The sequence below is a fragment of the Pelobates fuscus genome, chromosome 12 (genome assembly GCF_036172605.1).
Source record: "Pelobates fuscus isolate aPelFus1 chromosome 12, aPelFus1.pri, whole genome shotgun sequence".
NCBI lineage: Eukaryota > Metazoa > Chordata > Amphibia > Anura > Pelobatidae > Pelobates > Pelobates fuscus.
Window position 1 is genome coordinate 108,144,626 of NC_086328.1, and position 15,305 is coordinate 108,159,930.

General features: G+C 43.3%; 1 protein-coding gene across 1 annotated transcript in view; it reads left to right on the forward strand.

Annotated features, from left to right (window-relative positions):
• ZDHHC13 (zinc finger DHHC-type palmitoyltransferase 13) overlaps positions 1-14,413 on the forward strand; it is a 31,291-nt gene extending 16,878 nt beyond the window's left edge. The window contains exons 7-17 of the mRNA XM_063437304.1: positions 6,629-6,791; positions 6,993-7,118; positions 7,847-7,980; positions 8,380-8,480; positions 8,907-9,031; positions 9,335-9,397; positions 9,477-9,570; positions 9,759-9,842; positions 9,922-10,079; positions 10,307-10,404; positions 13,087-14,413. Coding sequence (XP_063293374.1) covers positions 6,629-6,791; positions 6,993-7,118; positions 7,847-7,980; positions 8,380-8,480; positions 8,907-9,031; positions 9,335-9,397; positions 9,477-9,570; positions 9,759-9,842; positions 9,922-10,079; positions 10,307-10,404; positions 13,087-13,225 — 1,285 coding nt within the window. The 3' untranslated portion in view covers positions 13,226-14,413. The remainder of the gene's footprint in view (positions 1-6,628; positions 6,792-6,992; positions 7,119-7,846; positions 7,981-8,379; positions 8,481-8,906; positions 9,032-9,334; positions 9,398-9,476; positions 9,571-9,758; positions 9,843-9,921; positions 10,080-10,306; positions 10,405-13,086) is intronic.
• The last annotated feature ends 892 nt before the right edge of the window (positions 14,414-15,305 follow it).

Sequence of the window (15,305 nt, forward strand, 5' to 3'; positions counted from 1 at the left end):
CATGCTATTGCCTTCAGAGTCACAATAGAAATCTTGAGCAGTGAGCTTCACATCAGTCCAGTGGTAAAGCTCATCTTCATAGCAAGGTTCGGGAGTAATGTCTGGTTTGTACCACATGGTACAGAAGGCGTAATCTGGGCCTTCACAGAGAGGCTTCTCATCTTCATAAAATGTCAAATGTGGATGCATGACTTTCTTGATACATCCACAAAGCAGGTAAATGTAGGTTTCATCTGTGATAAATCCATAATAGATACCCCCCTCAGGGAGTGGAAGAAGAGTGGATGGGTTAAGAACTTGACATCTTTGGATGGAAATGTTGTCAGGTAGAAGAAGATGGCACTGGAGGCGTAGGTGTCTGGCTGGAGACACGTGCTTGAGCTGGACTTGGTTGATGATGGCAGAAATGTCATGAGGGGCCAAAACAACCAGAGGGTGGCCAAGGACCAGGTCTGAGGTTCTTTCTATGAGCTCTCTTGCAGCAAAAACAGCCCTGAGACAGGAAGGAGTCCCTCTGGCCACAATGTCCAGTTGACATGAGAAATATCCAATAGGCCTCTGGCGGCCTCTTAAGTCATTAGTTTGGGTGAGAACTCCTGTTGCGTGGCCTTGTCTTTCAGAGACAAATAATTTGAAAGGTTTTGAGTAGTCAGGAAGGCCCAAGGCAGGAGCAGAAGCAATGGCACGTTTGAGAGCATTGAAATTGTCCAGAGCTTCATTAGGCAAACAGAAAGGGTCAGACTTAAGTGCGTCATAGAGAGGCTGCATGAGCAGGGAGGCTTCTGGGATCCATGCTCTGCAGTAGGAAATGAGGCCTAGGAAGGCATGGAGAGATTTTGAAGTCCTTGGAGTTGGAATATCCAGTACAGCTCTTACCCGGTCCCGAGTAAGATGTCTGGTACCTTGAGATAGGCAATGTCCAAGGAAAATTACTGAGGGTTGGCAGAACTGTAGCTTGATGAGCGAAGCTTTGCATCCTTGTTCTGCCAAATAACAAAGCAGACTAATTGAGCACTTTTCAGTAGTGGGTATATCATCTCCACAGAGCAGCAAATCATCCACATACTGGAGTAGAACAACTTCTGGGTGCTCAGCTTGCCATGGGTCAAGGATGGTGGCCATGGCCTTTGCAAATTGACTTGGTGAATTTTGTGCCCCTTGGGGCATGACAGTCCAGGTATACTGTTGCATCTCATGGGTGAAGGCAAACAGGTATTGGCAGGATGGGTCCAGTGGGACACTGAAAAAGGCATTTGCTAGGTCAATGACTGTGAAAAATTTGGCAGATGGTGGGACTCCAGAGAGCAGAGTATGGGGATTTGGTACAAGAGAGGTGTCCAGGACGGTAGCTTCATTGACAGCACGGAGATCCTGAACCATCCTGTACTTCTCTGGCTCACCTTTCGGAGTTTTCTTTTTCACAGGGAATAATGGGGTGTTGCATTCAGATTTACATTTCACCAGGGCACCCTTCTCCAAGAGTGCCTTGATGTGGGTAGAAATGGCAGCAGCCTGTGCTGGTTTTAATGGGTATTGCGGTTTTCTTGGTAATTTAGCTCCTGGAATAAGCTTTACCACCACAGGGGGAACATTTAGGTGACCTATGTCCTCTGGGCCTGAGGACCATAACTTGGCGGGCACCTGTGTTTTTAATGCCTCTGGGAAATTGGACCTTAATTCTGCTGCTTTCTCACGGGGCGTTTCTAAATGCAGCATTAGAGGCAAGGAGCACAAGGCTGAGGTGTCTGATTCAGATAGAGGTGTGGACATTTCTACCTGCCCATCCGGGGTGAAGGTGATGGATGCTTGCAGGCGTGAGAGAACATCAGCACCTAACAGGTTAATTGGGCATGTGGAGGATACCACAAAGCGAGCAAGCAGGCTAGAGCCAACTCGTAATGGAGTTGTTAAAGGGCTATGTCTTGGCTGGCCATCTACTCCAACACAAGAGACATCAATATTTGACAGAAAGGATGGGTCTGGCAGGTCTTGTTCTCGCAGAACACTACGGGCTCCACCTGTGTCAACTAGAAATGTGGTAGGGTGGCCTTCAATGGGCAAAGTCACTGTGGCAAGTGGCCCCCCCTTATCCCCTGTAGACACTGCCATTACAGGGGTTACAGACACAGGCTTGCCAATTTCCTAATCATCGGGTTCCTCAATTATCGGAACCTCTTTCTCGGCCTTGGGGGCCGGGGCAGGCCTGGATGGCTTTCTTGGCTCTCTCTTGGGTTCTGGGCAATCACTTTTAAAATGCCCCTTGGCCTTACAATTAAAGCAATGGCCATCCTCCGGTCGGACGCCCTTGGGAACAGGGGCAGAGCGGGAGACCATGAGAGGAGCTGAGGTGGGTCTTCTTGGGGTCTGAGCAGATTCTAACCCTCTGGCAACTAAGAGCAGGGTATCCAGAGGAACAACCTTATATTCTGGGCGGGCAGCAATAATTCCCTTGCGTATAGAGTCTTTAACACCTTGGACAAACGCACCAGACAACATTTGTGAATGAATCTTGTCAGTAAGATCAAACCCCAAATCTGTAAACATTTGATACAGTCTTGCATGAAACCTTTCCACTGATTCTCCTTTATCTTGAATAACATCAGTAAGGCCAGCAGCCTGATCTGCAAGTTTGTCCTTAGCCCATTCTCTTAATTGGGTGCAAAAAGTTACTCCAGAGGGGTAATCAACGTCACTGCTGAGCAGATCTGTACTGAGGTGTCGGGCCATGCTCGGCCAATATGCATCCCCTGCTTTAATAGCACAAATGCTCAGTAGATCACGCCATGCGGCGGAATAAGTCTTTTGAATTTGAACTATCCCTCGGTAGAAGGGCATAGGCTGCTTTTCTGGGTCAGGGAGTGATTTCATTAAAGCACTAGCTTGAGTGGGGTTGAAAGCAACATATTTAGGAGGGGCCCGTTCTCCCCGACCCTTGTGGCCAAAGGGGTCATCGATAGAACGATGAGCTGAGGCTCCCGCAGCAACCTCCGATGAGACATGGGACACCCTGTCCTCCTCCTCATCATCGAACTCTATGATATTGGCTCTTTTACGCGGTGCAGGGCCCGCGTGAGGTGAAAGGATCGGGGGTTGGGAATGAGCCCCCGATGCAGGGGTGGCCAGCGAGTCATAACCTGGGGACAGGTAATCACCGGGGATTACCGGCATCAGGGCTGAACTGGGGGCCGCCATATTGGAGGCGGGGAAAGGAGTTGCATTAGGATTAAGGGAAGAAGTGGCGGCCATGTTTGATATGGGCACTTCCGGGGTAGACTGAGCCGGACTGGGCATGACCGGAAGCTGGGGAGTGGCTTGGGGAAAGGGAGGGTAACCGGGGTAGGGCAGGGCCATGGGATATGGGAAGGGGTAGGGCCAGGCAGGGGAGGGCAGGAGAGTAGGGTGGGTGGGTACATTTAAGGAGGTAGGATATTGGACTGGGGCGGAGCTGGCTATGGGAGGAGACAGGACGGGATTGGTAGGGATGGATGCAGAAAGAGGAGGGGTAGTTAGTTGGGCGGGTGCTGACGGGAGGGGATTAGCCATGGAGAGGGATTGCAGGGAGGAAATGGCAGATGAGATGTTAGGATTAGGCATGGAAGGGAGCGTGGGGATGGCTGAGGATGATGGGACTGTTAGGGAAGGGGAAGGGGTAAAGAAAGATCCGTCAGAATTCAGGACCGGGCAGACAGGGGAGGTGATGGGATGGGATTCGGGAGGATCGGGAGTGGGGAACATAGTCAGCTGGCTATCACCTATTGCTGACTGAACCTTGGGGATAGACATCCCCTGGGCGCCATTTTGGGGCGCCGGCTGAGGGTAAACCCCAGCAACACAATTCTTATGATACACAAACAATTTTACACCTTTGTGATTTATCTCTTCCTCAACCCAACCTTCTAACTGAATAGCCTTCGCTACTCTGTACCATGCTTCAGCAGTCTTTAATAAACCATTGTCTGTAAGCTTGCCTTTCATTTCTGCCAGTAACTTTCGCCAACTTTCTGGTTGCAATCTTCCACATGAAGGTACAGCAATTTTACATACTTTTGCAATCTTCTCAACACCTTTAACCATTTCTTCACCCTCTCTGTTCTCTACTAAATCACATGCTAACCAGCCCTTGCTGGGCTTATCTAAATCCTGTCCCATAGTCCCTCTACCCCTATACCAGCGTCCTAGATATAGAGAGAGAGAAGGAAAATTGAACAGGAACGTCTACAATGCTCGACTGCTACCCGAGAATCGTGGGACCTTCTCAGGTGCGTCTTCCCAAAACGTAGACCAGTCACTGAATCCGCCTACCCGGGGTGGTAGACACGGATTGGAGCGAGGTGAGAAGTGTGTGACCAATCACTTCTCTTTTAAGAGGAATGGGAGTGGATAGTATAATAATATAGAAAGTGTAGAAAAGATGAAAGGCAAGGAAAAATCCTTAGAGACAGACACAGGAGTACATGAGACTCCTCATTAAACAAACAAGACAACAATACAGTTGAAATACAGTGCATGCATCACAGTTCAAATGAAATCAACAGTAATTCCTTTCCTTTACTCGTGTGCTTACTCCAAAGTCACCTCCCTCAATCCCGTAGTGTCTCCACTACCTACAGCCGCGGAAAACAACTGACACCGGTCCGAGTTCCGCCAGCCTCCCTCAACACAGCAGCCCACTAATAGTGTCTGCGCTACCCTCACCCTTGTAGTGCCCCTATAAAAACCCACTTTATAAGTTTCACTACTCCGTGGCGATGAAAACAGCAATGCCTGCCCGAATTCATCCACCACAAATAGAAAATTGGAATGGCTCCAGCTCAGCGCTCAAAGCTGGAGGGTACCACCACTCTGCAAGCAGAGTAACGTGCACAGAGAAGCTAGCTAGGCTATCAAAGTGACACAAGAAGGATCCCCAGGAAACTATGAGTCTACACAATCTCCACAGATCCAACACACCTCTTTTTCTCTACAGCCCCAGCCACGAGGCTCCTAAAAGAGTTAAACAGGAAAAGATGACCCCCAGGAACACATCCACAGGTCAACCCCCCTTTTTCCCTACAACCACAGCACCGTGGTTCCTAAAAGGAGTAAAACAGGCAACAGAAGACCCAGGCAAATCCCCTCAGGTCCACCCCCCTTTATCCCAAAAGGGGCAAAATACAAACAGATAGACAAATATACTGAAGACCCAGGCAAGTCCCCTCAGGTCCACCCCCCTTTATCCCAAAAGGGGGAAAACAAGCAAGACAGAACCCCAGGCAAATCCCCTGCAGGTCCACCCCCCCTTTATCTCAAAATGGGGAAACAGGCAAACTATTCAAACACACCCAGGCAACAGATAGACTAAAATGTAGGTAAACAAGTGAGTAACGAGGCACCGGGCAAGATATTACCTGTCTTTGATGTCCTCCCGGGAAGCAGTCACAGACACGTGGACGGGTCAATCAAAGGGGCCGGAACATACCGGTGGCTCTGCAGAAGTCTCTACCGTGTACCTGGAGGTGATCAATCTCCTTTCCTTCCCCCTGGATTCCTCCGTCCACCCTTGTCTTCCTTAGGACGGCTCACCGGCCGGACATAGCCCGATGCCCCACGTTGGGCGCCAAGTTGTTATGGTACTTTTTAGCAGTAAACCAAAATGTTTAAATGTCTATCTGTTCCTGTCCAAATCAATAAAATTAAATTGCGTATATACGCTGAAGTAATTAAGTCTGACACACAAGGTTCAGGTTAAAATAACTTCGAGAAAATTTATTGGCAAGTGATTAAAAAGCGGACGCGCAGGTCCTTTTAAGAGACATTTTACGTCATCATTGATTATTAGAATATCAGCAAATAAACATCATTAATTGGATTAATTGTTAAGTGTCGGGATTAGTGTCCACCTATCAATATTATTAATTGGCTCAAAAACTAAGTGGTTAGTCCCGTGTCCACCCACCAAGAGGTGGGATTGTTCTGGACACGGGTGGGGGACAAGGGGTCTTGAGCGTCATTTTACACGGTCGGTGATCTCAGGCCTCGTGGCCAGGTGCAAGGTCTCTTATGAATAGAACATTTCATTACTACTGTGTTCTCATGGCCTTCAAATTATACTATGTTGCAAATTTAAGGAAAAGTCAGCAATTCCTGTGTTAATCATGTCTTTATAGAAAATACAGTCTTTGTCTATTGTATTAGATGTGCTGGGAAATTCTGTCATGTAAGGTAGTTTTAAAATGAACGAGTTAGGTTATGAGGACAAAATGGAGGATTGAAGAAGTCAGGTTAGGAGGACAAAATGGAGGATTGTCACAGTATAAAGTTAAAATGGAGTTAGTGCAATAATTGAATACACGTACAATAAGGATTTTTAAATAATCCCACATCAGTCCAAGCCAAATTACAGCAGCGTTAAAAAGGTCATGATAAATCCCTGTAGCAATGTTCTACATCTATTTATATTTTTATTTAAAAAAAAAAAAAAAAAAAACATTTTTATTAACCAGTGTAATAAACAAGAAATGCCACAAAATTCTATAGCTCATTTACACAAAGTGAGAACAGAGTTTATTTGTTATCCAGATTTCCCTTAATGTCCAGGCAGCAATAAACTGCTCCGCTTGTTTAATCTCCAAATATTTTGTTTTTTTAGCATGGAGCCAACTAGTTTTATTCTGAAGTTGAATCCATCGGTCCACGCCGTGGACAAGATCGAGAGGAACACGGCGCTCCACTGGGCGGTGAAGTCTGGGAATGTTAATGCAGTAGATCTTCTCCTGGAAGCTGGGTCCAGTTTAGACACTCAGAATGGCAAGGTCAGGATATGATGGTTTATTTGCCCTTTGACCCCAGCGCAGTTTGTTAATGACATATTATTATTTACTGTAAACTTCTCTATGGCGGTGGATCTTAGTATTTATAAAACTTGTGCAATATATATATATATATATATATATATATATATATATATATATATATATATATTAGTATTTATACCATGTTGGTTTTATTTGTAGGGAGAGACTCCTCTGGACATCGCACGTCAAACCCGAAATCGTCTCGCCACCCACATACTAATGAATGAAATGCAGGCTAAGAGCGCTAGAAGCTACCGTCTACTAAAGAGTTTACACAAATACGAGGTACAGTCATTCTCTCCCATTCCCTTAATCCAACAGATTTAATACATCGCTCCATATATTCACCGACAATTAGGTGTAAAAGAGTTGGTGACACTTTTTATTTCTCTTCTTTATTTGCAATTTGTTCCCTGACTTTGCCTTGTCTGAACAGGGTAATGACAGTTGCTTAATCTTTAATATAAATTTAGGAGAAAACAAAGCGTCTAATGAAAGAAAGTTTTGGTGATGTGAGAAGGGGGCACTATATATATATATATATATATATATATATTTTTTTTTTTTATTTACATTTTTTATTGCATCTCTTGGTCCACACTTGCCTGTGGGGGCTGCAATTTTTTTTGTTGCTCTTTTTGATCAGAAGCCCCAGTTATCTGCTACAACCATGCATGATCTGCTGAAACGACTCATGATGTCAGGAACACACAGTAACTCCTAATTACCAACATGGGTTTTGGTCGGATAAACTGGGTTGAACCAGCGAAGACATAAAGATGTCTGTCTCCACAGACCAAGAGCAAGCTCGGAGATGGACTGCGTTTATTGAAATTCATGCATTGCAAAATAATACACACACAGGCTATTCTATATGTAATCTTTTACTTTAAATCAGATCAAATTTCAGATCAGATTAATTTAAAGTTGCTGCATGAATGTGTTATGGGAGAAATATTGGATCCGTCCATCTCCCAGTTATAATTCTCACTGTCCGTATCTTTCCTTGTCAGATCTCGTTGATTGCCCTGGTCATCGTGTCCATCATCGGAGCTATCGGGTACATCCTGGATCTGGACACAGATTCTTGGCTTTTAAAAGGAATGCTTCTTGCCCTAGTTACTGCCGGATCACAGCTTTTCACCAGGTGATATTAAACCTAATCTCTGTGATTTTCTGTGCATGTCACAACCAGGATCGGTCCCTTTAAGGATCCTGGAGTAGTGGCTGGGTTATGGTTGCTGCCTTTACATACTCAACACACGAATGTTCTGGGAGAAGAGTCATTTCCTGATGTTCTTTCAATGCAATATGAGCGCAGTGCGTGTACTCACATCCAATTCAAGCCATTCTATGTCTGATAAAAATTAGTCTTGATTACTGTGCAGAGTCAATCCGTGTGTAATGTGGAAATTGCTTTAGGCATTGGATTTCTTCAATGCTGTCATTAAACCTTCTGATTACAGTAATGTTGTGCATTTTGAAAACAATCTGTATTTATTACGTTGTGTTTTTTTTTTTTTTTTCATTTTATTCTTATGTCTAGGAGGTTCGTTGATGACAGAAGTCAGAAATACCTGCCGGCAATCTTTTTTATGAGTTCTTTATTCTGGGCTTTCATGACTTGGTTTGTCTGCTTTTTGCCCAATATCCTTTTGTATGGTTTTAGTTTGCACTGATGGGTGACTTGCAGTAATTGGAGGTGGAGGGTAAAACTGCCGCTATAAGCCGTTTGCACATGTCTTTATGTACTTACCAGCAGAAAAGTCCAGTTGCACCTAAACAAAGCCATCTGTGATGTATTACTATATATGTATGTTATCAGAGATGATTTAACAAAATACTCTTTTTGCTAGAAACCATTATTTTGTGGGATTGCCTGTGTGGTAGGACAGCATTGCACTATTAATGTATTTTTCCCTGTTCAGTTAAACAGCGTTCAGACTTCTTTGTAAAGGTTGTACAGGCGCAGGGACAGAATGCAGTTCAAGGAGGGACACATGCTTAGTGTTGGCGATTATGACGTTATTTTTGGCTTCTGTCTCTCTGTGTGCTCCTTAACGTGAATCCCACATGGGGCCCACAGCACCATTCAGATTCCATTCTTTCTCAGCATGCTATCACTGCTGTACTTCTTCTACAAAACGTGGAGGTCTGATCCGGGGTACATTAAGTCATCTGAACAGGAGACCAAGCAGGTAATTAGGGGGAGGAATGGGTCAGTTTCAGGGACAGGAAGTTAATGGCTTGTTAACTCCTTAAGGAAAAGTAGTATTTTACAAACAGATGTTTCACCATAATTTTAATCTCCCCGGAGCCTTACACCAACGTGGAGTGCCCGCTTATTTAACCCTATCAGCCCTACCCAGCTGAGATGTCGGTCAGTGAGTGGCACTATCCCATTCGGCAATAGGATTTTAGATACTAGATTGTTGGACTTTAAGGGGTTCCAAGGTCCAGCTGTGCCTCGTAACGACTGGTGTGAATTCCTTCCTGTTTAGACCATAATCTCCTTGGCTGAAGCCGGCTGTCTGGATCCTCGGATGTTCTGTTCGTCCTGTTTGGTAAGCGATTCTCACACAGCGTTATGTTTCTCTGTAACTGAATGCTTAGCCCGATACATTAACCAATTTTCCTCCACAGGTAAAGAAACCCCTGCGGTCCATGCACTGCCACGCGTGTAACTGCTGTGTTGCTCGATTTGACCAGCATTGTATATGGATTGGCCAGTGCATTGGTGAGTCCTGAATGCAGAATTATGTTTTTCCCTCCGCACACCCGTGCCGGCTCCCCACGGCACTCCAGATTTTTGTACTCCACTTTCCATGATGCTCATCCTGACATCTGTTGTGTCCAGATTAGCCATTGCTGAGGATACGTAATGCTTTAACCGTACACGTCTCATTCCCTTCTATTTAACCCTAGGTGCTGGGAATCATTGTTACTTTTTGCCATTCCTCGCCTCCCTGTTGGTGGTTGGCCATTGGATGATCGGTGCCACTTCTGTCTGTAAGTCCCACACTGTGAGTCTTTTTCAGGATCCTGCGACCATGTATTAAGTGACCCCATGCGTTTATCCTTTGTTTAGATTGGGCAGAGCAGTGCACTACGACAATCCAAAAAGATGGCCTTTGGGATTTCCTGGGAGAAGTTATTATCTGCTCACCGTGGATCCTGTACATCTTTCTCATTATTTGCTCCTTTACAATCTGGGCTTCACTCATGTTGATAGTTCAGATCTATCAGGTAATTATTATGTGTGTGTGTGTCTGTCTGTCTTTTTCCAAGAAGCACTTTATTGCTGTTTTGTTTAAACAAATTCGTATTTTTATATAGGAATACTGCAGCAAACCCTATTCATGCATTGTGTCATGGAAAACTTTTAGCTGTCCACAGATCTGATTGATCACTATTTTAAAAAAAAAAATGTTTTTTGTCCTTTTGCCTGATTAACCTATTCTCTGTGTCTCCAGATTGCGTTTCTCGGTCTAACAACCCAGGAAAGAATTAGCCTCCAAGTCCAGAACCGCCATAGTCAGCATCAGGTCTCACTCCGGAAAACACCCTTCAAGTAAGAAAATATTCCTGTTGCCAGAGTTTAATACACCGCATGCACAATATGTGCATTTAAAAAAAAAATAATTGTTTGTTGTTTTTCTCCTTCACAACTGCTGACCGGAGTCCCTTAATGATGCATTAGATTGTTATAGTCTCCATTTGTACAGACAGCTGGTGGACGCATTGTGTAGATCAGCTCGTGATGTGTGCAGCAATCTAAACTGGCTCTAAGAAAAGCTATCTTACTTTCCTGGGCATCCAGTTCCTTGTGTCGATCTAAATCCCCCCTTAGGAGTGGGTGGACTAACAGACACATGTTTGTAACCAGAGGAGTTGGACGCACAGGAACAGAGGGATTGAAGGCCCTGCTCAGTGAGCCTATATGCTAGAGAGAGTGGGGTATAGTGACACTAATATAGTAAGGGTAGAATAGAAAAGTAGGTTGCTAGGATAGTATTCACAGAGTGCTTAGTGTTTTGTTTTGATGACCGTTTCTGGAGAGGAATCAGGGTGCGGGGGGGGAAAGCTGTTTAGTTTCATTGATATGCTTTCTTAAAGAAGTAAGTTTTCAAAGAGTGGAGATTGGGAGAAAGTCTAACAGAGAGGGGAAGGGAGTTCCATAGGAACGGTGCAGCCCTATAGAAGTCTTTAAGGTGAGCATCAGAGGTTAGATGTAGGGGCCTAGACAGGACATATTTGTGTATTAGTGAGGATTAGTAGGTCGGAGCAGCATTGTGTAGAGATTTGTATGCAAGTATTAATGTCTTAAATTGAGTCCTATATCTTACGGGAAGCCAATGTAGGGGCTGACAAAGATGGAGGCAGACAGGAAGATGAGCCTCACCGCTGCATTCATTATAGACTGTAACTGGGCAAGTTGGGAACATGTAAGACCATTGAGAAGCAGATTACAGTAGTCAAGGCGAGAGAGGACAGTGGCACGGATCAGCACCTTTGCCGTATCCGGCGTTAAATAGGGTCGGATGCGAGCAATGTTTTTGAGATGGAAGCAGCAGGATTTGGCGATTGATTTGACATCAGGGGTGAAGGAGAGGTTGGAGTCAAAGAGAACACCCAGGCAGCGAGCCTTAGAAAGTTAATAGATTCACTCTTTAAACTAGAATTGGGAAAAATGACCCAGGGACCTGTAAATTTTAGATCACAATAGCCCTGTTGGGGACTTTTTCTTGCTTGGATTAGGTATAAAAGTTATTTATTCAATCAAAATATAACGAGTTGCAGCCTTTCAGTTTTTCAGTTTGTTCTTTGGTTACCAACAGCTGTATTTAGATTAGAATTCTAAATAGCAGAGCTGAAAGGGTTACATAATGCGGGAGATTCTAATTTAATGGTTATTTACTAAACTGAGAAATGACCGTTTGGCAAACTTTAGGGATAAAACTGCAGAACTGGAAAAATTCTTCACCTTGACTATATCTCAATCTTGACCTAATATTTGCAGTTCCCAGTGAATTACCCTGATGGTGTTTGTAGTTGCAGTTGTCTGTTCATTGTAACTGCCATGGCAGCCTGTTTAATCAAATAGCTTATCTAATCTCTCCCCTTTGTTGGCTCTCTGCTGCCCTCTGTCTTGCAGTTAACAACTCCTGTATCTTACTCATTATCGTCATGATGAGTTATGGTCCTTTTGTATATTACTATTCGCATTATTCTTATTAGCATTTATATAGCACCAACTTATTCCACAGCACTTTACAATATTATAAAAGGGAAATTTAAAGGGACACTATAGTCACCAGAACAACTACAGCTTTTTGTATTTGTTCCGGTGAGTATAGACATTCCCTCCAGGCTTTTTGTAGTAAACATTTTCTTTTCAGAGAAAATGCAGTGTTTACATTACAGCCTGATATCTCCACTGGCCACTCCTCAGCTAGAGGTTCCTTCCTGGGGCAAGGAGACCCTGAACTTTCCTCATAGAGATGCATTGATTCAATTTATCTCTATGAGAAGATGCTGATTGGCCAGAGCTGTGTTTGGCTTGTGCTGGCTCTGCCCTTGATCTGCCTTCATGACCGTGTCAGCCAATCCAATGCTTTTGTCAGCCAAGCAGGCAGATCAGGGGCAGAGCCAACAGCAGCAGAATGGAATTTATGGGGACAAGAGGGGGCCCATAGGTGGCTAGATGGTGTTTTCAACACTATGTGGAATACATGTTTGTGTTCCTGACCCTATAGTGTTCCTTTAACAATAAATTAGACTATTACAAAATGTTGCAGGAACAATAAGTTGATGAGGACCCTGCACGAACAAGCTTACAGTCTATGTCCAGAACTAACTAGACACCGATCTATCCGATCCATCAGTTGTCTCTGTTGCTTAGTCTGAGAGCATCCACTAATTTTCCATTTCTAAAGTAAATATATTGCTGAGTAATTTGACTTTTTTTTTTTACAAATTTTTTTATATATATATATTTTTTTAATTATTATTTGTATGCACCACCAATTAAAATGATATCCAGTGATCTTGTGAGTTTACATCTGGATGTTAGATTTGGACGTAGAATTTTGGCATCATTAACAGATGATGATATGTCCCTCTTATTCTTGCCTATAATTTTACATCTGTATTGCTGTTATCTCCATGTACCTGATCTTTTATCAGGTATTAGATACAATCCGCTGTGTTTATACACTGAATGATTTTCAGTATATGTTCTGTTTTTCCCCAGCCGAGGCTGCATGCAGAATCTTTCGGATTTCTTCCGTTGCCGCTGCTTTGGGTTAATCAAGCACGATCCTGTTGATTGGACTAAGCAGTTCCACGGCGTATTCCACGCTTCCATGATGCGAAACGCACACACGGTGTAAAGGTTTTGTGGGTGTCTATACTTCATTTATCTTTTCAAGAACATTGTCGAAGCACTACATGTTAGCAGTCCACGTGGCCCCAATAACCGCAGTGCCACGTGAAAAGGAGACATCTAGCCGCATAACCAGAAATTAGACGACTTCTTCAAGCGCTTGGTTTTCTGTTCCCGTGTGACTAAGGCACCTTCAGATGCAGACCGAGAGGGCCCTAATATCATGACTTCGGCCAAGAACCATCGCACATTGCTAGTTATTACTGGAGCAAATCCATGGGCGATATTGTTTTAAACTGTTTGCTCAGAAACAATTCAGATATAATGTTTTTATTTTCAAGTCAAATTCTGTAATGTGTTTGAATTTATTTTTTTTGCCCAATGTACAGCTATAGACCGATAACCAGATCATTAAGCTTCTCAAATATTTGGAGGGTACACCTGGTGCAGCCATTTTGAACTGGCAGCTTAAGATGTCTATCCTTTTTATAAGCCCAAGTAGCTTGTCGTTCGAGAACCAGTGCTGCAGCTTTGTATGTAACATTAGTCTATAGCTGTAGCTTACCTAGATCTGCTCCTACAGTAAATTTTAATCCCCCATAGTATTGTAACATCCCCATAACATCATTACATTACAATATAGCTATCTCCTGTAACAGATCGCCATTTCACTGTACAAGGTGAGTTTCCTTATATGAAAATCTGTTTTCCTGTAAATAATAATGAGCGAACATATAACCTTTTTACGGCAGATGACATGCCCAGATTGTCACAATATAAATAAGGAATGTGCCTAGCCTGTTATGAAGGGGTTAAAGAAACTAAAGAGAAAATATATCCAAGGCTTTACTCCTCAGAAGGACTTTTCAAAGAACTCGTCCCACATTTGATGGGTCAATTTCATAATGGCGTAGCCTTAGAAATGATTCTTTCCTAAAGTCGAATTTTGAATTTGCCCACTACCTGCTGGTGCCTGTGTGTCCCATATTAAAGCATATTCAGATGCAGGGATTATCGCAGACATGGCGTAAGCTGCAAAACATATTGTTGCTGTACAGACATTCTAATCGGAGTTAGCACACAAAGGGTGCAAGACTTACTTTTTGTATTCCTTGGTTAAATTATTAGTTCTGTTGTGCGCTATTTAATGCAGGGTTTCCCTGGTTTGCCTGTTTAATAAAAACTTTCTTAGAAACTGTTTTCCTTCTCTTCCAAATGCAATGGATTCCTATACGTGAGATTGGTCAGTAAATGACACTGTATAGGCGTGGGGGGCCGTAAGACCCATCATATGGTTTACTGAGCTGTGAACCCAAGCCTTGTTACCTACAGACGATCCAGGTGGGGGTGCTTTATGTGATAAGGTGCGCACACATTCCCTATTATCTCCAGCTCTGGAATGTGACCCTTACACCAATTTCAAGGACACAGAATCAGATAACATAATAGCTGTTCGAAAGGTACAAGGCTGAATATCGGCCTATATTGTATTTAATTATAGAGAGAGTGCGACTGATTGATTAGTGGGTGTGTGTATAGTCGCTCATGGACTGTATATAAACTGATATAAAAGTTAGAGCTTGAGTAGTGTGTGTTCAGTGTCCCATACTCCTGTATAGTGTGTGTATGTATTTATATAACTGAGAGATTGGTTAGGGGGTGTATAAATGTCTGTATGTGAGAGATATTGATTGGATTGTGTGTGTGTATATATATATATATATATATATATATATGTATGTACAGGGTTCATATATGCTATTTTCTGTGTATAAATGTCTGTATGTGAGAGATATTGATTGGATTGTGTGTGTGTGTGTGTGTGTGTATATATATATATGTATATGTACAGGGTTCATGTATGCTATTTTCTGTGTATATGTCTGTATGTGTGATATATTGCATGTATATGTCTGTAATTGATTTAGGGGTGAATGTCTGTGTAAAACATATTGATTAGGGGCTCTGTATATGATGCCACAGGTTTCATGTATGTATTTTATTCTATGTATGTGTGCAGGTGATGGATTGAATGATGGGCATGTTTTTGTCTGGCTGGTGCGTATTATATAATTTATGGACATCTT